This window comes from Aquarana catesbeiana, linkage group LG06, assembly GCF_042186555.1.
Source record: "Aquarana catesbeiana isolate 2022-GZ linkage group LG06, ASM4218655v1, whole genome shotgun sequence".
NCBI lineage: Eukaryota > Metazoa > Chordata > Amphibia > Anura > Ranidae > Aquarana > Aquarana catesbeiana.
The window spans coordinates 321903255-321928691 of record NC_133329.1 but is presented as its reverse complement, the minus strand read 5'-3'; the positions used below and the strand labels follow the sequence as shown (position 1 = coordinate 321928691).

The 25437-nt window shown below is 43.2% G+C and overlaps 1 protein-coding gene across 1 annotated transcript in view; it reads left to right on the top strand.

Moving 5' to 3' along the window:
* The first annotated feature begins 3880 nt into the window (after positions 1–3880).
* Positions 3881–25437, top strand: part of ITGA4 (integrin subunit alpha 4) — a 247713-nt gene continuing 226156 nt past the window's right edge. Inside the window, exons 1-2 of the mRNA XM_073633746.1 lie at positions 3881–4211; positions 6198–6319. Coding sequence (XP_073489847.1) covers positions 4000–4211; positions 6198–6319 — 334 coding nt within the window. The 5' untranslated portion in view covers positions 3881–3999. The remainder of the gene's footprint in view (positions 4212–6197; positions 6320–25437) is intronic.

Sequence of the window (25437 nt, the reverse complement as noted above, 5' to 3'; positions counted from 1 at the left end):
TAAAGTGTCACATGGCAGGTATCTATTTACTTAGCGTAACATCTTCTTTCACATTATACAAAAAAATTGGCCTAACGTTACTGTTTTTTTTTTTTCCATAAAAATGCGTTTGAAAAATTCCAAATACCGTGTGACATAAAAAGTTGCAATGATCGCCATTTTATTCCCTAGAGTCTCTGCTAAATAATATATAAATAATAATGTTTGGGGATTCTGAGTACGGTAATTTTCTAGCAAAAAAAATTATGATTTTTACATGTAGGAGAGAAGTGCCAAAATAGGCCTGGTATGAAAGTGGTTAAGAAGGCTGGTCCAAGTTTGTCCAGAAGACAAACCCCTGGGAGGCGATAATGAGTACTTCTCAAGTCATTGTGCACAAAGCGATTCAGCGGTTCCTTCTCCTAACACAGAATTCTGCTATCACATGGACGATTCTACACAATCCTTTTTCTTTCCTTCATGAGCAGAACACAGGGACTCAATTCACAATGGATCATTCTTCATAAAAAGACTTAGAGAGTCTCATACAACACATAACTAATTCTGCTCTGCTGGAAAAGGGAAAAGTCCTGGAAGTCACACATCTCTGCAAAACCCAGTAAGAAGGTATGTGACAGCCTCAGTCCGGGCTCCAACCAGGCCATGCCTGGGCTGAGGCTATCATACACCCTCTTATGGGGATGTCTAGAGCTGGGACGAGCTCTGTCCTTGTCTGCACTCCAAGTGGTTGCTACTTAAGTGGACCCGTGGAGCCTGGAGTGGCAACCTGTCAATTTAGTTTGGGTCACAGTGATTCTACCCTGCACTAAGGCTTAATCTACACTTGCAGTTGGGGCAGTAAAAATAGGCAGTTGAGCCGCATGGCACAATTCCCCCCCCCATCCCTCTGTTGTGTTTGGCAGACAGTACTGTCTGCTGAACGTGACCCATTCAAGAGAATGAGTCTATGCTGAAGTGGACTGCATTTGGATCTCTCTTCAGAGAGCATTTAGAAGGTGTTGAGGAGGTGTTTTTCCGCCTCACCTCCTGCTTTAACTCCTTAATTCCTGAGCCTGTAGAGCAGCCACATCCAATGGGTCGCGCTCGGTGGGCGCTACGCCTGCTGAATGCATCAGGGGGTATAATTCAAGCTGTGAAGCGGCTGCTGGTGGGATTTTACTACCTCCCCAACCGCTAGTGTGAACGAGCCTTTAAAGAGGAGCTCCAGGCTTCCGCCAAAAAAAAGAAAAGTCAGCAGCTACAAATTCATTTTGTGAATGGTCCTGCAGGGTTCTTGGACCTGTGATGTGTCCCAGAAGGCTGAAGGGGGGGGGGGGGCAAACTTCTGTCTCAGATTGCTACAGCGATTCTGACCAGAAGTGGAAAGGGTACCTGTCAAAACCAGGTGCCCGCACCCCCCTCCCCCCAAAAGGTGCCAAATGTGGCAGTGGATGGGGGGGGGGGGTGCAAACAAGCAGAAAGCTTTAAAGCAGGCATTATGTCGTCCCCTCCCTGGCTGTCAAATGCCCTCTAAAAAAGAAATCCACCACAAATAATTTCTTTAGACGCCTCCACATTTGCAAACGAGCCCCGATACTGACAAACCCAGCAGGAAATGCAAACCAAATATACCTGTAAAATAGTCGTTTACCCTTCGTTTTTTTAAACAGTATCTTTATTCTTTCAGTTTTGTTATTTCTTTATTATTTCAATTTTGTTACATCTGTTCAAAAATGCGATATGTGTTACAGTCTTTGCAAAGAAATACCTGTTGATCGTTGATCGTGCCATCAATCTTGTCAGTGAACTTTCTGTGCTCTCTGTTTTTGGGTGATAATGCTGCTTCCCCATAGGTAAAAGAGCATTGTGACACTTACAAAATCACAGGACGGAAAAAAAAGAAATTAAATGCAACCACCTAATTTAAAGGGTAACTCCGCTTTCATGGGGGGAAAAAATTAAAATAATAATATAGCGTATACAAGTGCGACACAAAACATATTGTAATTGAAAGTTATTAAAAATGACCTTTCCTTTTCAATCTGCAGCTCTGTAATTTTCTGTAAAGTGCAATGCAATATGGCTACCCGGAGGTGTTCTGCACACACAATGTGTACAGAATCCCCCCCAGAAACATAATTTCCTGTTTCTGTGATTGGCTCATTGATTTTCCCAGAAGTCTGCATTAAGATACAAGTCAGATGTTTAATGAGTTACTCCCAATAAGAAATCATGTCCAAAGGGATGCTGACCCTGCAATTTTCCTCATTAGAGCCCTGCAGGTGCAGCAGTTGATTAATAATTAAGAAACCACTCCCATTAGGCTCACTTAGCACAGGGGCACAGAGTATCAAACAGGTATTTCTTCAGAATAACAAAAGGTAGGAATCTGCATTAATTTTTGTTAAAATCCTTGCAATGTACATAGATCAGCCTTTTTTACCCGGGGTATCCAGGCACCCTGGGGTGCCTTGAGGTTTCTTAGGGGGTGCCTTGGCAAAATGCCAAAAAAATGATCAAACATTGTATAAAAGTCAGCAGCTGGATCAAGCTTGCCCTTTAGTCACACAAAAGCCATGGGTTTTCATTATGCACAAGGGGCGGCCCGTCCATTAAGGGTGCACGGGTGCCGCCCCCCCTCCTCCCACCATGCATCCAACCCCTTTCAGGACGCTGGATGCACCAAATTCCAAAGCGGGGGTGTTTTTTTGAAGCACTGATTAGAGCCGGAGGCTCTAATAGGGTTCAAAATGGGGTGGGCTCAGGGCGCAGAGAATGCGAACGGAGCCCACCCAGGTGTGTGAGAATAGTGAATGAATATTCACTATTCTGACACAGAATCTCATCTTCTCCAATCAGGAAGCGGGTCTGAGGCCCCTTTCCCGATTGGCCGAAAAGGAGAAGCATTCTGATTGGCCCTCGAGGAGGAGGGAGGAGACGTAAGCTGATGTCATCCGTTGATAAGAAGGATGTCTGTTGCCTCCACAACTTTCTTGTTTCACCCTCCTGTGCCTCTCTCTGTCAGCACTGGGGTCACATTATAGGGATAAATTGAGGGAGAAGAGAAACATTGGAATACTAGTCAGTATCAGTGTGCAAAAGTGTATTTGCTTTGGAAGAATAAATCACCTCTAACGTTGGGTGTCATGCATACGTTGCTGCGTTATGTAAAGCTATTAGAATAGTTATTTTTTTACATTTTAGAATGGGGTGCCTCGAGACTCTCCATAATTTTAGAGTGCCTCACCTAAAAATAGGTTGAGAAACACTGACATAGATCACCCAAGGGGAATGTTTTTCCTCAATAAAAGTGGAGTTCCTCTTTAAGTGCCATTCACACCGGCGGGTATGCTTTGTACAATGCACACCACTTGGCCTGCGCTGTGAAAGGACTGTTTCCTTTCTTCTGTTTTATTGAGATGTCACAAAATGACACTTCATTTATTTCTATGTAAAAATGCAGCACGTCCTACTTTTTTCCCAGCGCACACCAACGCAGCGGACATAAGGCGAGTTGCGTTTCGATGCGTTGGGTAATACTGTTGAACGCAGCCCGACACAATTGTAGTGAATGAGCCCCATTCCCCGGTGAGCTGCAATACATCACATTGGTGTCCTTGTCTTCAGATGGAGTCAGCCAGCCCTGTAATGAAGCTGGACTATAATTTGGAAGGCAAATAAATAAATAGCTGATCTTTTTTTCCCAGTAGCCAATCGGAAATGATAATGAGTTGTACAGTAATTCTACATTATGGCTGCAGGCAGAGGCTGTAATTACAAAGGAGCTCCATTCAGTGATCGCCTTCAGTGCTGATGATGATGAATTACAGGGGGGATCGTCCTCCAACTCTCCTATAAACTTAGAGAAGTTGTGTGCTGGGCTGTGGGCGGGGCTCCGACTCCAACTACACCCATCCGCCTGCATACAATGAGAGTGATGGGCTGCTGCTGGATCCTCAGTGCCGGCCGTCACCCAGCAATCACAGGAGCTCAGGATCAGCAGCAGCATCATCCCGGACAATGTACAAAGTTACTTCTTCAAGTCCCAGGAGGATGGGGAGGAGGACAGCCGGGACACTGATCACCCTGGGCCACATCTGCACCCTCATCTGGCTGACTTTTCCTGCTGGAGCTTATAACATCGATGAGTCCAGCCCTATGATCTTCCAAGGACCCAGTGGATCTCTGTTTGGTTACTCTGTGATCCTGCACAGCTATGGGGCTGAGAAATGGTCAGTGAATGCTGGATTCTGATTGACTTTTTCTGTTTAGAATTGATCAGTAGAATGCAAAGTATTATAATTGGACAAAATAATGTACAGTATAACAATCAAACAATGAATTGCACATTATTATAATTGCAGCAATATAAAGTGCAGTATTATAACCCTGCATTGCACTACACAGTACTATAATCATACAAAATAATGTACAATATTATAAGCAAACAATTTATTGCACATCATTATAATCCTACAATATAAAGTACAACATTATAATTCTACATTGCACTACAGGATACTATAATCATACAATATAATGTTCAGTATTATTATCATACAATGTAATGTGCAGTATTATTATCATGCATTGCACTACACAGTACTATAATCATACAATATAATGTGCAGTATTATAGTCCTACAATATAAAGTACAGTATTATAATCATTCAATGTAATGCAAAGATGTATTATCCTACAATATAATGCACTATATTAAGTTTGTGCATTGCCCTACACAGTATTATAATCATACAATATAATGCAAAATATTTTAATCATGCATTGCACTACACAGTATTATAATCATACAATATAATGTACAGTATTATAATCCAACAATATAATGCAAAATATTTAAATCATGCATTGCACTGCACAGTACTATAATCATACAATATAATGCAAAATATTCTAATCATGCATTGCACTGCACAGTATTCTAATCGTACGATATAATGTATAGTATTATGATCCCATATAGTATAATGTACAGTATTATAATCATGCATTGCACCACACAGTATTATAATCCTACAGTATAGTATTATAATCCTACAATATAATGTACAGTATTATAATCAGAGAATATAACGCACAGTGTAATAATTATACAATGGGCAAACTTTATCACAGCTGGAAAAGGCATAATCTGGAGCAGCTGTGCATGGCAACCAATCCACTTCTATCTTCAGCTTGTTCAGTTAAGTTTACAACATGTAAGGTGGAAGCTGATTGGTTGCCATGCACAGCTGCTTCCGATTCTGGCTATATCGGTGTCATAAATCCCCCCCAGTATATTTACACAGTACTGTATAGTAATCATACACTGTAATGCATAGTATTGTAATCATACAGTATAATGCAGGATATTAAAAACATACAGTGTAATGCACGTTATTATAATCATATAGTATAATACATACAGTATAGTATAGTAGTATAGACTATAATTATACTACAGTATAGTATATAGTATAGTTATTATATTATACAGTATATAGTTATTATATAGTATACAAATATTATATTATATAGTATAATGATATATTCTAATCATATAGTATAATACACAGTATTATAATCATATAGGAATAAGGTGTGTTCTGCGTTAAAGCAGCCTATTCATTTGGATGGGCTTCCTACCACATCAAATTTCACCAAAAAAACACTCTAATCATTGTGATGCGCTGAGACTTCCGCTTTAGGACTGTGTCACCCCAGCGCACACCAGTAGCCTTGATACCAGTGTGGCTGGTGGTGTGAATCAGCCCTAACGATAAATGTCACTTTGGTGCACCAACATGATAACCATGTGTTTTTTTTTTTGTTTTTGTGGTGACGCACGCACCAACATGTGTTACTGCAATGCAACAGCCTTATGCAGGCAATGACATGCAATCATAGGCTCAATGATGGTCTGGAGTTGTCCTTGCAGCACCAAAACAGCTGGAGGGGTCTGGGCTGCAGAGGTGATCTCACTGTGAAATCAATGATGAAGCCGGATTATCGAAAGTGAAATGAGAGTTGTCGCCCATAGAAACCAGTTTGGCAACCACCTCCGTTCCATTGAGAAATAACACAAATACACACTGTGATGGGCAATACATCCCTCGCTGCTCCTGTTTCATCCAGCCTTTCCTTCACTCTGAATGTGATTAAACGTTTATTTTATATACTGTAGACATTATTTTTATAAGGTCTTTTTCTATCCCAGGATGATTGTTGGGGCCCCAAAAGCCAACCAGACTACCCGGCCAAATATTAGTAACCCTGGAGGAATTTTCAAATGTAAGATTGGAGATAACATCAATGGGAGCTGCGAGGCGATGGATGTGGGTGAGTAGAGCGCAGGGTGGGATTGGCGCGGATGGTGATGTCATGTGTTTGGTTCATGTAAAAATAGTCTTTGCAGTTTTTGAAAGTCCAGGAAAAATGTCATTAGGTTTGTGTATACTTTCTGGATGACTGGAAACTCCATAACAGTCCTATGGGAAGTGCAGATCCAGCTTTCCTGGTGATGCACACAGGAGGACATTAATGGACTTGTAGTTCCACAACAGTGTCTTTTCTTCTGTGAAGACTCATTTTTGTCTCTGGGTTGGTTTCCTAAAGTAATTTTATTTCTGCATCACATTCCTATACAGGCAACCATCACAACCCACCCATTCATTAAAATTTTAATCAAAAACTAAACAATACTGATTATTCTGTGTAAATGTAGATTATTTGATTTATTATACTTATATAGCGCTGTCAATTTACGCAGCGCTTTACACATACATTGTACATTCACATCAGCCCCTACCCTCAAGGAGCTTACAATCTAAGGTCCCTAACTCACATTCATATACTAGGGCCAATTTAGACAGAAGCCAACTAACCTACCAACATGTCTTTGGAGTGTGGGAGGAAATCTGAGTACCCGGAGGAAACCCACACAGGCACAGGGAGAACATACAAACTACAGGCAGGTAGTGTCATGGTTGGGATTTGAACCAGTGACCCTTTTTATTGCTAGGTTAGAGTGCTACCCACTACACCACTGTACAACTGTGCCACTGTGCCAACTTGAAGATACTAGATGGAAATGGCCTGGCCAACCATAGCCAGCCAGCCATAGCTGGAGCAATTTTATTTCCTGCAACCACAGGTTGCAGGGGGGTTTGGTGTTGGGGGAAGCCGCCCTTGCCAGGAGAACACAATTAATACTGCTAGCAGCAATAATAGTAAAATCCGAGAGGCTGGTTGCACCCAAGTTGATCATTTAACTTGGGTACATTCAGCTTGCCCATACATGCATGGTTAGAATCTTGGCCAGCCCCTGTTGGACCATCTATGGCCAGCTCTAGGCTGGTTTTAGAGTGCACAATCACACTAGTATCCACTTTTCGGCTTACGAGGTCTTTTTCTGTAAAGAACAAGCATTTACATCATGGTAAAGTTTTTCTAACACATTCCAAAGCCAATAAAAACAAATGGTGTAGTACACACATAAAAGTCAGAAAAGCTTTGAGGAGCTCTGCTTCACTTTGCATTGCTATTGATCTGGCCAGCAATGCTTGACAGACATTGGCAGCTTTGGCACACAATTGTGCTCAGAGTCACTGAAGATTTTATAATGTCCCTTAGTTGTGGCTGCAGGGAGCCAATGTGATATATGCAGATTAAAGTGGTGTTAAACTCAAAACCAAAGATGTACAGTATTATATTGCAGCTTACCTATATTAGATGTGGTGGCTGCATCAGTTTCCTTTGGCTTTTTATCTCTGTTTTCACCTACTGATTTGGCCAGTAACACGCTAACTTCCTGTAAACTCTGGAATGAGCAGAGGAGGCACAGCAGACAGCAGCATCGTCAGTCTGTTGGGGGGTTGTGGGGTGGGAGTGTTAAATATATTGGCAGATTATTTTAGCAGTGATCATTTTAATCACCCCTGCCAGTGTTAAGTGGATTGTCTCAACCAAGTAAACTGATACATTCTGCTGGAGAGCTTGAGCCTTTGAAAAACAATAGACTTGATGGCTGGATCACCAGATGAAAATAGAAGAAAGCCTAAAAAAGGAAACTAATGCAGCCATAACATCTAAGAATTGGTAAACTGCATTATATTAAATGTTTGCTTTTGGGTTTATAACCACTTTAGGCTGGGTTCACACCTATGTAAATTGGATGTGGGTTTCCCCTGCATCCAATTTGCATGACAGGAGATTGTGAGCAGCTCTCTATGGAGCCGGTTCACACATCTTCATTGCGGCTGCTGTGCGTCTTTGGCTCAGTTTCAGGGCCGAATCTAAGCAAAAATTCAGCCCTTATTCTTCCTTGAAACGGAGAACAGGGGTTCACAGGACCCCCTGCTGCAAGCCGCATCCGTCGGAGGCGTGAACCCAGCCTTAAGGCTAAGATTCCATTTTCAGTGTAATGAATACACACTCAGTGGTTTCAGTGGTTCACCATAGAGAGTGGTGAATACCACATTGGCAGCGCTATGTATACTGCTTTTGTTTTTGGGTTTGGACTTCCAGTTGAACGGGACAATGCAGATGTTGATAAAGGTCAGCAAATGTCTCTTATTCCAACCAATATGTCAGCTAATCTGATCTGAAAACATTTATTTGATAGTGACTACAAATCATTTGACAGTAGAAACCTGGTGACTTCATCAAAATTGTTATTAAAAATCATGTTATTCTTTTATTCTTATATATGTGGTCAATTTACTAAAGGAATGGAGGCTGTTCAGTTGGAAAGTAAATGTTCATTTTGCAAAGTTAATGTTGGTAAATCTTACTTTGCAAAGTGCTGCACAAATAGTTGGCGTTATATAAGCCCCCATTCATACTAAAAGTGTTACTAAACCCACAACAGTAAAATCAGTCTGTATATGCAGCATAGCATGCTTGTTATACTCACTGTGGAACTTAAGGTGTCAATCCTCTGCATTGTGTGAAAAGGCTGTTTGATCCTGTATGCACAGATCCTTCCCTCCTGCACTGTCTATCTGGGGAAGGCCAGCTAACACAGGCAGGGTAGCCGAGCTGCACATGCTCAGTTGTGTGTTTTATGCTGGAGAGAACATTTACTTGTTCTCAGAGCTAGCCAGGTCACATGATATTGACATCACACATGTGGGCGTGTATACAGGCTGTAGTGGAAATCTCCTCCTTCCTGAACGCTCAGCACTGGAAAAAATGTGTAGTTTATCCTGTAACCGTGGTATACAGATCATCCAAAAAGGTATATAGTGGCAATATTTTAATGTAAAAAGAAGAAGTTTTGCTGTGGGCACTGTGGGGAATGAACTATTTTCATATTACTGGGTTTAGTAACACTTTAATTGATTTGAAGCAGACTTAAATGCTCGACACCAGACTTCCATGTTATTCTATTGTGCCCATCATGCCATCCCCTTAACATAAACAGATCCTGGGAGCTATATGTAACGACTCAATCACCATGCAAACTCTCAATACAAAAACCCCCTCTGCCATGGTCGCATATGTATGCCACGTGGGCATTAAAGTGATAACTTTTTGTTTAAAAAAAAAACAAACATGGTATACTTACCGGCTCTGTGTAGTGGTTTTGCAAAGAGCAGCTCCGATTCTCCTCTTCTCGGGTCCCCCGCTGGAGCTCCTGGCTCCTCCCTCCTGCCAAGCGCCCCCAGAGCAAGCAGCTTGCTCACTCTCCATTCACACACAGAGCCGCCGTTCAGCCCTGCTCCTCCCTCTCTTGATTGGCTCACAGGCTGTGATTGACAGCAGTGGGAGCTAATGGCTCCCACTGCTGCCTTAGTCAATGAGGAGTGAGAGTCCCCTGACTGAGGCTCTTGTGCACATCGCTGGATCGAGATGGGGCTACGGTAAGTATTAGGGGGCTGCTGCAAACAAAAAGATTTTTTAACTTTATGTATAGAATGCATGAAGGTAAAAAACCTTGAGCCTGTAGAACCACTTTAGGACCCACCCTCCCTGCTACTAAACATATGTGTTATGTGGTCGGCAAGAGGTTAAATACTCAATCACGTTCTAAATCTTTTCATTTCCCTGGTACACGATTGTGCATTAGAAGTGAACATTGCTTACCATATATTGATCCTTATTATATAACTATATATTATTGTCATTATTATATTATTATTATCATTTAATATTTTTTATTATATAATGTATATATTATTACACTTTGCTAGGTTCCAAGGCCATGTTTAGTGTTTCAGTTGTAATGGATTCTCTGTTATTTCGGAGTTTTTTGTGTTTGTTTTGTTGCACAATATTTAGCTTTTGCATGAACTGTGGCTTTTGTAACATATTTGAACAGACATTTAAACCTGCTTTCACTTTCTTTCCGAGTCTTAAAAATGTAAACAAATGGGCTCATAATTCCATCTCCATTCACTAAGCCAAGAATGTGTGAAGGGGAAGGTGTGAGTTGTAGGGGGTTGTGAATTGATCACATCTGCTAGATAACAAGGCCTGCTGCTATGTTCTGGGCAGGAAATTAAGTTGATATGTAAAACACAACTTCCTCACACCAAGTCTAACCAGCTTATGTTTTGCCTTCCCTGGTTCCTCCTTTCCCCCTATTAACAGTCTAATGACAATTTTTAACTACTTTTAACTACTATAGCCGAAAGTCGTCTACCGCGCAGGCCTTAATTGCCGGGAGGGCGTCCATGGACGTCCCCCCCGAGCAAGTGCTGTCTGTGCGACCCTGCGGGTCACGCGCACCGCGTTCTGTGACCACCAAGCCTATGAGACTCAGGTGATCATGGCGGCTCCGGCTACTCATGTAGCCGGAGGCAGTGAACCCAGAAGAAAGACCGGGTGAAGATGGAAGCCCTGTCAGCGATGACAGCGCGCCGCTGGAAGGCTTTGTTTTAAGTTAAGTCTCGTAAAATGTGTTAGTATGTGATACATACCAGCACCTTATGCATTTGTCTTACAGAGGAAAGTTTTTTTTTGTAGCAGTTTACTACCGCTTTAAGGTACATAATGCCCCAGCATTTATATCACTCCCACTCCCCCTTATTCTTACCTGAGTCCTCTCTCGATCCAGTGCTGTTCCCGTCTGCAGTAGCACTGGTCTCTCTCTCCTCACAGAACACAGAAGTAACAGTGGGAGCCATTGTCTGCTGTCAATCAAATCTTGTAAGCAGGGGGTGGCGTTGAGTCACGCTGTGTGTGTGTCTATGGACGCACACAGCCCAGCTCGGTTTTTGAGTTGCAGCCCCATAGCAAGCGGCTTGCTATGGAGGTGCACACAGAAGGGGAGGAGCCAAGAGCCAGCTGGGGACCCCAGAAGAGGAGGCTTGGGGCAGCTCTGTGCACTATCCTTGCACAGAGCAGGTTAGTATAACATGTTTAACATTCTTAGCGGTAATCCCAAGTGTGGCTCGGGGAGAATTTTCCATACCAAGAGCGGAATCCAGGGAAAGTAACTTACCTTGTCCCCAGGATCCTGCGATGTCTCCCCACTGTGTATGGTTACTGTGTCTTCTGCCCGATGCTCTGTATGCCGGGCTCTGTTCCTTGCAAGCGGCGCAACGCGCGGGGACGGAGCCTGGCGGGAAATTCAATAAGTGCAAAACACATACAGTACACTGTAATCTTACAGATTACATTACTGTATCAAATAATTTCACCTCTCTTTTGTCCCTAGTGGTTTGTCCAATGCCCTGTATGCACTTTTATATTATATATACTGTTCTTTCTGCCTGGAAACTTGAGATTGTCCATGGCAACCAAAAAGCGTCCCTTTAAAAAAAGCGGTTTTAGACCAGCTAGAAAACAGCGATAATAAATCAGAACAGTTGCAGAATTGAGAGATAGTGATTTGTGGGGAAATTCGTCATCAGACACTGAAAGATATGACAACGACAATTCTGCAACTGAGCACATTTCAGTGTTTTTGAGTTGGTTACATTATTGAATACATTTTATTATTATTATATTATTATTTTTGATAAATATTTATATTTATTTATTATATTATAATTTATGATTTGTTTCAAACTTTATCATACCCGTGATGTCTACTAGACTCTTGTTTGGACAGATTTAAGTGAGTTATTCATATGAATTACAGGCCTACAATATAGAACACCAAATTTCCATGTGAAACAATGTACCGCTTTCAGCATCAAAAATCTGACATAATCATACCGCCAGGGAGGTTAATATATATTTTTTTAATTGGACTTTATAACTGCTTTAAATCCACTCTGTGTGCGGCCATTTTATTTAATTTTCTGCAGGGTCCAAGCTGCAAACTGTTTTGAGAGCTTGGACTCCATGCAGTTTTTTGTAAAGGTGTTGGTTCCAGGGTGAAGTTGTGAAGGAAAAATTGCTATGTTGTGTTATGGTGGGTTTCCATCAGGGGATAATGATGCAGGGCTTTTTTTCTCAGGGAATAGGTGCAGGAACTCCCTCCTTGTCTCTGCCCCCTACACTCCTCTGAGCACCGACCTTGGGTTCCACCCCTACCCACCTCTCAGTACCCTCCCTTACAGGGAATACAGAAACAAGCAATTTGTATAGAATTTGATACTGATAACAAGAAAAGCAATAAAATAGATCCCCTGCAGCCATCAACAATAGACAACCCCCATTCAATAACATACCCCCAGCAACAATAGACCCCCACTAGCAATAATAGATTTCCCAACCGCCAGCAACAATAGACCCCTCCCTCAACAGTAGATCCCTTCCAGCAAAAAGTAACCCCCCTCCCACAACAATAGATCCCCCAGCAGCTAGCATCAGTAGTCCCTCCAGCATACTATAGTACCCCTCGCCATTACATACATTCTGTGCTGGAGGTGCCGGAACTACGTTCCCCCGCGTTCCTGCAGAAAAAAAGCCCTGGCTGCAGCCAATACGATAATTTAAGATAGCCATAGATGAATCAAAATTCGGCTAGTTCTGCAGGGATCAGCTACATTTCAATCTATCTATGCCCTGTTCAACAGAAGTCCATCTAGCAATGTTAGTAATGTTGGAAAATGTTCATTTGATCAACAGCTGCAGCCAATGGGTTGCAGCTCTGATCTGTGTATTCTGACAGTAGAGGAGTCCCCACTCTCAGAATACAATAGTACAGCGGGAAGGATTCCTCCATCCACCTTACTGGGGATAGGGGAATGTATTGTCTCTTTTTTTCTCAATCAGCCCTCTAATAAGGCCCATCTAATATCAGCCATAGCTCCCTAGATTCTGGATCTGGGAAACAATATAAAGCTGCTGTGTGCATGTCTGTTTTCTCAGTATTTATATCCTCAGAAGGTCATGTATGTAGCAAAAGTTACAGGAAGACAAGCAAACCCGCAGCTGTTTATTTTCTTGGAAGTACACACAGTGCTAGCAGTTCAGGGGCCGGAGTCTGGAAGCTCAATACTAGCCAATAAAACATGTACAAGCCAATAAATCCATATTAAAGAACACCTGTGTATATTCTTCAGCTGAAATATTGATCAGATTATCAGCCTAAATGACTGACCATCATGTTTTAAACAATGTAGCAAAGAGAGCTGGAGAAATTAGAGAGAAATAAAGCTGGCCATAGATGATTTGTTTTTTTTGATTGGATTCCCCTATCCACACATTCAAGGTGAATGAAAAAATCTTCCCCTGCCATGACTGTATTCCGACATTGGGGAGTCCTGCGCTCTCAGAATACCTTATCATGTTAGAAAATTTGTGTTTGATCAGCACTGCGGCCAGTCATCTGCAGCACTAATCAAACACAAATTTTCCAACATTTCAATTTAAGAGGAGTCGATCACTGGGTTGACTCATCTCAAACATGAACGGCCATGGATTACCGTATATACTCGAGTATAAGCCGACCCGAATATAAGCCGAGGCACCTAATTTTACCACAAAAAACTGGGAAAACTTATTGACTCGAGTATAAGCCTAGGGTGAGAAATGTGCAGCTACTGTAAGTGGAAAAGAGGGTCAACAATGCCCATTTACAGCCTCACTGTGCCCATTTGCATTCCTCACTGTGCCCATTTGCAGCCATAGGTCCTCTGAACTTCAAACTCGGTAGTTAAGGGTTCCTAGATGCCCCTTAGCTGCAGCCAAAATTTGGGGTCTCTGAACCCAAAGGGTCCCAAAATGACATTGCTGCAGATGGACACAGTTGACCGAATTTGGGGCCCCATATCTCGGGGCCACCTGGTGCTAGGAACCCCAAATTTAGTGTGCAAACCAAGTGGAGCTACCACTACAACATATTCATAGCTGGGGTTCCCAGCACCAAGTGGCCCCGAGATATGGGCCCCCAAATTCGGTTTGGAAAATGTCAAGCACTTTTCTGCAGCAGAGAATGACATTTTCTGAACCGACTTTGGGGCCCGTATATCGGGGCCACATAGTGCTAGGAATCCCAGCTTTGGATAGTGCTAGTTTCATTGAGTTTGCACACCAAATTTGGGGTTCCTAGCACCAAGTGGCCCTGAGATACAGGGCCCCAAATTCGGTTCGGAAAATGTCATTCTCTGCTGCAGAAAATTGCTTGACTTGAGTATAAGCCGAGGGGGGCATTTTCAGCACAAAAAAATGTGCTGAAAAACTCGGCTTATACTCGAGTATATACGGTATAATTAATATACAAGATTTATATAGCGCCAACAGTTTGCGCAGTGCTTTACAACATGAGGATAGTACAGTTACAATACAATTCAATACAGGAGGAATCAGAGGGCCCTGCATAGATGAATCCAAATTTGTCCAGTCCCTGCTGAAACAGCCTAATTTTGATCCATCTATAGCTGGCTTAAAGCTGGCCATACACAGCTGAATTTCAACTGGCTCCTGATGAACTAGACAAATTTCTTTCAATGGGTGGCCTACTGCCTCCTGCCCAACATTTATTGATTGAAAAATTACAACATGCTGGGGTGCATAGGCTTAAATAAATTGTCGAGAAGGGATTTTTTGGGAGGCTAAAATGGACTTTAATGATACCGTACAAAGGCTTAGGATAACATAAATGGTATAAAATGTTTTACTGTAGTTTTTATTAATTACAAACATAGTTTAAAATACATAGATTTAAAAAAGAAATGGAATAAAGGCTCTATCTGGTCACATAAGGTGTGGACATTGGAATGATTATACCATGCAAAAACTGTTCGCTTGACATGTTTCGCGGAAAGAGTTCCTGCTTCTTCAGGAGCTTATTTTTCTATATACAGGCATATAATGCTATAGAGTGATTATCAATGTCTATGAATCAAAAGAAAAACATATTAGTCATCATATCATAATATACAGTCATTAGAGTATTAATTACATGTGAGCTGGAAATATATTTTATGTAGCGGAATTCCCAAAAGGCCATCTTACCCAAGACACAGTTACGTGCACAACCCATAAGGAGGTCTTGAATAAATTGTAATTTTTTGACGCTTCAATACAGTAAAAAAAAAAAAAAGCTAAACATTGCTTTGCACTTTAGCATTCAGGCTAGTGTGAATGAGCCTCTATTAAGCACTAATTGAAACAGTGCTGCCTTAATCTATCAAACTGTCCTTTATTTGATTCCTTAAGGATGAAAACACTTTGGGCTAATTCACACTTTAGCGATCTGTTGTAGGATGTCAATGCGCATTTTTTTGCGGATTAATGTGCATTGCATACAGGCAGTCCATTCATTTTATGTGCTGCCAACACCAACACAGTGGATCAAAAAAAAAATGCACAGGCACTGCACACCACAAAGCCTGGTATATGCAATGTGGTGTGATGTGGTGCATTGTGCATTGCACTGTACTGTGCCATGTGTTGGGGTGCCATTTACAATGGGTTGCAGCACATCACAGCTCACGTGAAGCAAGTGTTTCAAAGGAGCGTATATGTTTTAGGCCTGTTTCACATGGGGTGTTTTACACCATTCGCCCATGTGAGGGCTGAACACAGCACACCTATGCATCTGAGTGTGGGCAAATGCGGCCCTCACTCTGGCTTGTGCCCTCAGTTTGAGATTCATGCGGGTGCATGGTCCTGAACACAGACAGTGTGCATTTGGGGCCTTGTATCTGCACCCACACGGATGTCAGATTGGAAGCAGCGGCTGTGTCCATACAGCGGCTGCGTCCCAATTGACATCAGTGGGACTGCTTGCATGGGATTGCACAGAACACCGTTGCACGGGCACACTCCTTACTGCACATTTGCCCAACACACAAGTGTAAATGGGCTCCTACTGTTTTAGGGTCCACACGGCTCTAACAATTGCTGAAATGCACAATAATTCAAAAATCTCTCCTGCCTGTGTGGCCATTGCTGTGTTTTCTGCAAAAGTTTTTGCAATGCTTTACAGCACATACCAACATTTTTATTTTTCCCACTTCAAGGGGAGCGCAAAGTAACTATCATGCATTATAAACCAATAAAGGAAGTCTTTAGCTAATCTTCAGTATCCTGTTCCCTGGTATATTATCTGCTGGGAAAGCATAAAGACTGGATTACAGCTGCTTGTATCACAATGCAGTTTTTATTATCAGTGGTGTTACTGAAACTGGTGTAAGCATTATAGAGCTGTCAGACCCGCATGCCCACTCCAACTGGCAGCCCGTTGGAGTGGGCATGATATTGCATTGCTGATTGACAATCCACGCCTGCAGTTTCATGTTGCTGAGTACTGTATGACTGTTTATGCCTAATAAGCAGGAAGTAGTAGAACAGCAAACACTTGTGGATCTGGATTACTGAAAGTCAGCTAAAGATGAACGATTGCCCAAAGTTTCTAAAATGCCCAATTGCTTTTTTCCCTCTGGAACAGTCAGTTGGGGTGTGTGTTGCTTTTGCTGGTGCTCATAGATAAGTGATCATCACCCCATGCAGCCCAAACCAGCCAGGCGGTTTACTTTCCACTGCTGGCATCTGATAGAATAGAGTAGACAGTGTGTTAAATGCTACGAATGGAAAACCTGACCTTGGGCACCCCCTCATATATTGGTGCTCTTTGTTACCACATTGGTGGCACATATCTTAGATGGTTGGCTTAGATAGCATACAAATTAGTCATCTATACCTTGATCTGTGTGCTGTGCAAAACCACATAACATTTTCTGTACTATTCTGTTTCCTGTAAGGTCATCAATGTTTCTAATTATCTTTGCGCATTTCCTTTTTCTACACTAATTTCAAATTATAGCATTTTTCAGTGATATTGATACTTATTGATATTATGTATTCATGCTTTTGTAGTGTTTCTCTTAATGGAAATGTTAATCTTATTTTCCATATTTTTTGTTATAGTACTAAATATTGATATTTGCAGATTGGCTACTAGAGGGCGCACTGTATTTGGCAAAGCCTCATAAAGTTCTGTGTATAACAACTGCTGAGAAAAGAGACCGTCTATACACCTATACAGGGAGTGCATACAGGGAGTGCATAGCTCTCAACTGTCCCCGATTTAGAGGGACTATCTCTGATTTGGAACAAAGTCTCTCTGTCCCTCTTTCCTCCTCGTTTATCCCTCAATTTGGTCTGATCTATGTAGTTATATATAAAATGCACTATGTATCTTTCAAAAAGTGTTTTACAATGCTAAACCATTCATCCAATTTCTAAAGGGCTGCATTTGTAAAATTCAAAAGCCAGTATAAAGGAATAGTGGTGAAAAAAAAAAAGCACTTGTGAGTTTAAAGCGGAGTTCCGCCTTGGGAAAAAAAAAAAAAGTCAGCAGCTACAAATACTGCAGATGCTGACTTTTACTATATGGGCACTTACTTGTCCAGGGAGCCCGCAATGTCGGCACCCCAGCTGATCTTCAGATCGACTGTCGGGTGCAGCCACCACCATTCCAGGTAAGGGAACCCGGGTGAAAGAGGAGGGGGGCCATGGCCCGGTCTCCCGGAAGTGGGGAAGGGGACCTGTCAAAAACAGGTCCCCTTCCCCCCTCCCCCCTGAAAGGTACCAAATGTGACACCGGAGGGGGGGAGGAAGCAATTAAGCGTAAGTTCCACTTTTGGGTGGAACTCCACTTTGACTAATCTTTTTTTTTTGTATAATTCTCTTTTAAGGGGACATGGTAGGGGGTGTGTCCTATGCCTACATACTTTTGCTATTAGGTGTCCCTCTTTCCCATCTCAAAAAGTTGGGAGCGGTATAGAAGTGCCTTGTTCTCGGTACGTTGGGAAAGTCTTGTAAGCTGCAGCAAAGCAGATCCATTGTGTAGATCTCCAAAGTAAGATGCAGAGTCTACCTATGTAATCAGAAATGATGGCTGTCTCATGTACATAGACAACTACAAACTATCCAGTGAAACAAGTTTTTTTATAACTTATAAGGCCCCTTCCACATGGAGCAGTGGGGTTGATTTACTAAAGGCAAATAGACTGTGCACTTTGGAGCAACTGCACTTGCAGAGGGCAACTGCATTTTGCAGAGTTTAGTAAATGAGGTAAGGCTTCACTTTGCAAAGAGTACCCAATCGGATGATGGAAGTCAGCAGAGCTTCTGCTCATTTGCTAAGCTCTGGAGCAACTGCATTTGCAGAGTGCACAGTCTTTTTGCCTTTAGTAAATCAACCCTAGTGTCTGCTCTAACCAGCAGGGAAGCTGCTCCCCTGCTGATCAGAGCTGAGTGAGACAGATGTCACATACGTGCCTGCTCAGGTTATGCAGAGTGGACATGGGCAGACTTAGCTGAGCTCTATGGACGACTGTGTGTAAACAGGCTCCACTGTCTGCTTACATCAGGCTACCTCTGATCTGGTCCACAGTCCTTTTTCCACTTTTTACCAGACCTGGATGGACCCGGAGGTAGGCAGGTGTAAACAGACACTAGTCTGTTTGCACCTGCCTGTCCATAGGGCTCCATGGACCTTCTGATCAGATCCACTTGAACAGCTGACAGGCAGATCTGATTGAAATGCCTTTGTGAAAGGGGCCTAATGCCGTGTACACGCGGGCGGACTTTTGACGGACTTCCGACGGACTTTTGAACTAATGGACTTGCCTACACACGATCACACCAAAGTACGACGGATTTGTACATGTTGACGTACGACTGGACTAAAATAAGGAAGTTCATAGCCAGTAGCCAATAGCTGCCCTAGCGTCGGTTTTCATCCGTCGGACTAGCATACAGACGAGCGGATTTTTCGACCGGACTCGAGTCCTTCGGAAAGATTTGAAACATGTTCCAAATATAAAGTCCGTCTGATTTTCGACCGAAAAAGTCCGCTGCAGGTCTGATGAAGCCCACACACGGTCGGATTGTCTGACGGATTCATCCCGTCGGACCAGTCCGGTTGAAAAGTCTGCCTGTGTGTACACGGCAAGAGTTGCATCAAACTAATCTCTTTTACATGTATCACAAATAAAAACTGAAAACTGATAGATTATCCAATAATGAATTTGGCCGTTTAAGATTCCTTAATAAGATTCCTTTAAAGATTCCTTCATATGCATGCAGAACAGTGTTATAACTTGGAAAGCAAAGTCACGGTGTTGTAGAAATTGTAAAAAATTGTCTTTCAAAAGGTTATCTTGCAGTGCTTAGAGACAGTTTTTTGTGCAGAGGGATGCCTAAAAGTGATTGTAAAGACTCGTTTTTTTTTTTTTTTTTTAATAACAAACATGTTATACTTACCTCCTCTGTGAAGTTGGTTTTGCACAGAGCAGCCCAGATCCTCCTCTACTCGGGACCCTCTTCTGCTCTCCTGGCCTCTCCCTCTGGTGAGTGCTCCCTCAGCCAGCAGCTTGCTACAGGGGGCACCGTGTATCCATTCAGACACGAAGCCCAGACCCGGCCCCACCCCCTCTCTCCCCTGATTAGCTGACTGATTTTGATTGACAGCTGTGGGAGCCAATGGCGCTGCTGCTGTGTCTCAGCCAATCGGGAGGAGTGTCTGGGACAGCTAAGCTATAGAATGCATTAAGATAAAAAACCTTTTGCCTTTACAACTCCTTTATGCCCCGTTCACATCTTGCATAGCAGTAACAGGTGTTTCCACATGTTGCACATAGGGCAGCCCTTTCGCCCTTTCGCTTGAATGGGCTAACCGGTGCATGCTTGTGATGAGATTTGCGTAATTTCTAAGTGTGCGTTTTGCCACAATTGCTGCCATTTGAGACACTGCCAGTGGGAAGATAAGCCCATGATGACACCTCTCTGTCTATGCTCTGAAACCAGAGCAGGTTGGAATGGTGCAGTGGGGAGGTGGTGCAGTACCATGGTTTTGTAAGTATAAAAGCTTGGGGGTGAGCTGTTGACAAACACTGTCACTTTAGTTAGACTGGGCAAACTCACAGTCTCTTTAAAATGTATCTAAAGTCAAATCTTTTTTTTTCTCCTAGGTTTGGATACATGGTTAGGGAAGTACAACCTTTTACAGATATTTATTGCTGTCGGTGTCAGCGCTGTTGAGAAAAAGTGAGGTTCTTGTGGCTTTTGCAGGAGGCCTCTCAGCTGCTGTGCAGGCACAGTGCAGGACCTGCGAGCCTCAAAGACCTCATGGCTTCAGCTCTTCTGGCTGAACAGCGCAGATGACATTGGCTCTCCACACCTCCCTCTTAGGCCTCATGCACATGGGAAGCTTGAGGCATCCACTGTGAATTGAAGGTGTATTTCTGCACTCTGGAGGGAAAGCTGAAGGCAGCGTACAGCTGTCCATAGTAATAAATGGCTGTATGCTAGTTGCACGCAGGTGTACTCAATGCTTAGATAAACTCGTGCACAGGAGTAAATCCTGGAACATGCAAACATATTAATGTCCGCGCATGTGTTTACCCAAGCACATGGTGTACAGCCAGCGTACAGCCATTAATTACTATGGGTGACTGTACACTACAGTTGTCTCTCCCAAGTGCAGAAATACACCTGCAATTTACTTTTTTTGTATCCAAAGAAAAGTTTATTGAGTTCAGCATAAACAAACATAACCAGGCTTATGCCCCTATTACCGGGAACGGCTGCTCTGAGTATGCTATCTTGGCCAAAAGGTGGCCCGTGGTTTCACCCTCCTCGAAGAATGCTGCCTTTTAGAAGAATCTTTTCTTTTCTGCCTTGGAGGACAGCAGCCGCTCATAAGCTGATTGAGCCAACTTCCATGACTCCCTGGCAGAGTCTGTGGGGTCCTTAACAAATTGTTCCTCTAAGTCCTGCACCAGCTTTTCAAGCTCCTCCCTCTGCCCGGATGACTGCCTCTTAACCTTTGTAATTTCTGCAATTAATAGACCCCTCAAGTGGGCCTTGAAAGCTTCCCATTGGGTCAGAGGGGAATCAGCAAATTCCTGCCTGGCTAGGAATTCTCGCATGCTCCTCTCCAGCTCTACAGGGGATAGAAATAGCTTCAGCCAGAAGGCATTAAATTTCCAGGGTGCCCTGGGCAACTCGGTCAGTGGAGCCACGATCAAGCTAATCACCATGTGGGAGTGGTCAGACACACTGCACAGCTTGTATATCACCTCCGAGACGGATGGGAGCATGGCAGGGTTACAGACTGCTAGATCAATCCTGGATAGCGTCCCATGTGTTTTGGATTAACAGGAGAACTGCTTCTCCAAGGGATTCCTGTGTCTCCAAAAATCCACCCAGCCGACCTCATTAAATAACCTCAGCAATGGCGACTCCCTCGATGATGCAGGCCCCCCTATACTTGGGTGCCTATCCATGGAGGGACTCCAGAGCACCACCACCGCGAACGGAAATACAGTGTAGCGACCCAATGCGACAATGCAAGCAAAAATATATCGCCCCTCAGAGTATATACATGTGTCAAACTCCTGGAAATCTATGGCACTGTGCACCAGCACACTCACCCCCTAGAGAAGGAGGTGTGTGTGGAATGATACACATTCCCCGCCCAGGAGTACTTTAAACAGATCTGAGTTTCCAGAGTCAGGTGTGTTTCCTGGAAACAAAATATGGCTGGGTGAAACTTTTTCAAGCAAGTGGAGATCATCATGCGTTTAAGTGGGGAACCTAGCCCCCTAACGTTCCAAAACACCAAATGTACTTCAGCCATTTGGAACCATGATATCTGGGAACATCAGGGTGCATATAGAACAATAAAATATACAGAGATTAGTCAATAAGCAAAACGAGTTTAGGTGACCCCCTGTGGGGACGTTGGGCCAGTCCAATATCAGCCAGGTTAAACCCCAGCACAGGATATTTGCTGCGAGCCATATTCCAGGCGCATCAAATATGCCATAATTTGCATAGTAACAGTTCCAGAACTTAATGTCCTCCAAATGAAGCCTGTGGGTATAAAGGGGTAAACATAGAAAACAAACATGGGTCCAGGCCGTCAACAGACAGGCCAGATTGATCCAACTTGGAACAAAAACATATTAAGCACTGTTTTTCTACATCTCACATCGCATTTTTCTTGCAACTTCACAAGATAGCTCAAGGTTCACATGTTAGTATTATGTCTCCCAGAAGGCATAGGTTTCCCCACTTATCCATGTCTATCCGCCAGGATCAAAACAGACGGTAGCTCTTTGAGCCAAAAAGAGAAAAAAGCCATAAAAGGCATAAAAAAGGGGGGTAAACAAAGGGACAAAAAGTGAACATAAAGTGAGCTTTCCATATAAAACTTGCCGGTACGTCTAGTATATCCATTTTTCATCATGGTGACTGGCGGCAGCAGCTAACAAATCAATCACCATCCGCCTCTCCTACTCGATGGCGTAGGGCCTGCTCATTACTATCTAGCCATAGTGCAGCATCTTGAGCTGATTAAAAAAAGTGGGTTAGACGGTTAGCATTAACCCTCAACTTGGCGGGGTACAACATGGCGTAGGGAAGCTGCAATGATCGCAGATGCCTTTTCACATCCGAGAACTTGGCCCGGCGCCACTGCACCTCTGCAGAAAAGTCTGGATAGAAGGACACCCAGACCCCATTCACCTGTACATTAGCCTTCTCTCTGGCTTGTCTCAGTACCGCTTCCTTGTCTCTGTAGTGTAGAAGACGAGCAAGGTTGGGCCTGGGGGGGGGCACCTGGTTGTGGTGGGGCGGCCCGGTGTGCTATGAGCCCTCTCGACAGTGAAGAACGGGGAAAAAGCCTCTTTTACAAATACCTCCTGCAGCCACCCCTCTACAAAGGTGGTAGGATCTCTCCCCTCAGTTTTCTCCGGTAACCCCACAATGCATACATTATTCCGTCTCAGACGGTTTTCGATGTCATCTGCTCTGTTGTTGGTATCTTTAGCCAACTGATGTGCTACATGGAGCAACTGGGGGCAGTTTATCTTCAACCTCGCTCACCCTGCTCTCCACCGTGGTTGTGCGCTCCTGAATTTTTTGCAAATCCTATCTTAGTAGGGAAACGTCTTCTTTTAGTCCCCCAAACTGCTCCTTGAGGGTATTCACTGATGCAGTGCAGACATGCACTGCTCTAAGTATCTCGGCCAGTGTTGGCTGCTCAGTGTCATCTGTTTCTGTGTCTGTGGGCAGGGGAAGAGGCTGCTCGGCTGCATAATACTGCTCTCCCTGTCCCTCCGTCTCTCCTGCAGGCTGTCCCTTTGAGCCCTGTGCTGCTGTGCCCTGTGGTGCCACGTGGGGCTGGACGGGACCCCCTCTCACATTCTGATCCAGGGGACCCCCCAGCTTTTGGGCATAATAGAGCATGTCCCTCGGGTTCTCCTTACCCTGTGTCTTTTGTGCTCTCTTGTTGGGACCCCCCCCTCTTGGCATCCAAGGGGGATCTTGTTGGGAACCTCCTTGGATTTCTCTGCTCCTCTCGGCGTGCGCTGTGCCAGGGCTGTGGTGGCGCCATCTTGGATTTCCGAGTTCATGGAATCCTCCTTTTTCTTTGCCTTTCCGCAGGTACAGAGGGCCGGCGGGTGGTCCGGGAGGTTGCCCTGGTCGGTAGCCAGCTGGAGAGCCATTTCTCACCTTCGGATCACTGCTGGGAGAGGATCGGTATTCTGTGTATTCTGTGAGACACACGTCTTCTCACATGCCTGTCTTGGCCACGCCCCCACACCTGCAATTTACAGCGGATGCCTCAAACTTCCCATGTGCGTGAGGCCTAAGAGTGAGGTATGGAAAGCCAATGTCATCTGAGATGTTCAGTTAGAAGAGCTGAAGCCATGAGGTCTTTGAGGCTCGCAGGTCCTGCACTGTGCCTGCTCAGCAGCTGAGAGACCTCCTGGAAAAGCCACAAGACACTCTGGGATTTATTTACTAAAATCAAATCCACTGTGCACTACAAGTGCACTTGGAAACCTAGTCGCTGTAGATCTGAGGGGGACATGTAAGGAAAATAAAGAGCTTCCCCTCAAATCTACAGGAAGTGCACTTCCAAGTGCAGTGCTCAGTGGATTTTCCTTTAGTAAATCAACTTCCAATTCTGCAATTTTCGGTGTATGCACTACTTTTAAAATGTTAAAAATAAAGTTAGTTCTGCTGTAAAGGGAGGGTATGAAGTACTTTCACTTATATTTGAGTCATTGTTGAAATGTTTACCTGAAAATAATTTTTGATGTGGTTTTCACATTTACCACCTTCCTCTTCCATATTTTTTGTTATTTTACTAAAGTAGAGATTTGTAGATTAGTCCCTAGCAGCAGTATAGATTAGCACAATTAGGTGCAATGTTTTTAGTAAGTCAACCAACTCACTGATTTGCATTATGAGAAAGAGCTATAAAGCACAACCATCATGTAGCACTGCAAAAGCAGGAAGTAGAGCCTGAGAATGTAATGATACTTTGTACTTCCTTTATTGAAGAGCACTTAGACCGGGTTTACCATGGTCCCATAGACTTCTATTAGGTTACATGTTTTCCGAAAGCGAATTAAAACTTCTGCATGCATCTTTGGTCTCAGCTAAAGCTGCAGATAAAACGCAAGAAAACAGCAGGAATGCCTGTGTTGCAGCCAAATAACAGCACATCAGTGTGAACCTAGCCTTAGAAAAACTAGGTACAAAGTTGCAAATCTCCATCAAGTTGGCCAGTGTTTGCGGTAATGTAACAATGTACCACTAATACATTTAGCACACTAAAAAGCAATTTTTAAAAATGATTATCTTAAGCAGAGTTTCTTAACCACTTCAGTCCCTGGCCTTTTTCTTCTTAAATCGCCTTGAGTCCCGGAGTGTTTATTTTATTTTTTTCATTTCAGTGATGTCTCAGTTCTGCATATTATTATCTTTAAATTTTGTAGGCTACCCTAACATATTATACAGCATTTTCTGAGACAGATAGGACTTTTTTGGTAGCAAATTTGGATACATATATTTATATTGCATTTTTTTTTAGAATAAATAGTAAAAAAATTGGAAAAAATCTATATTTTCTGTAATTTCTCATAATACAACATTTCCATAATTGGTACACCCCCATATATTCTCTGCAAAATAGATCCAGCAAAGTCTGCCAATCAAAATATCATATTAGTGCAACTTTTGTGTAATGTAGCTGAATAGTGCAGCTCAAAGTGAACATGCACGTTTCACTTTAAGAGAGCCATAGGCTG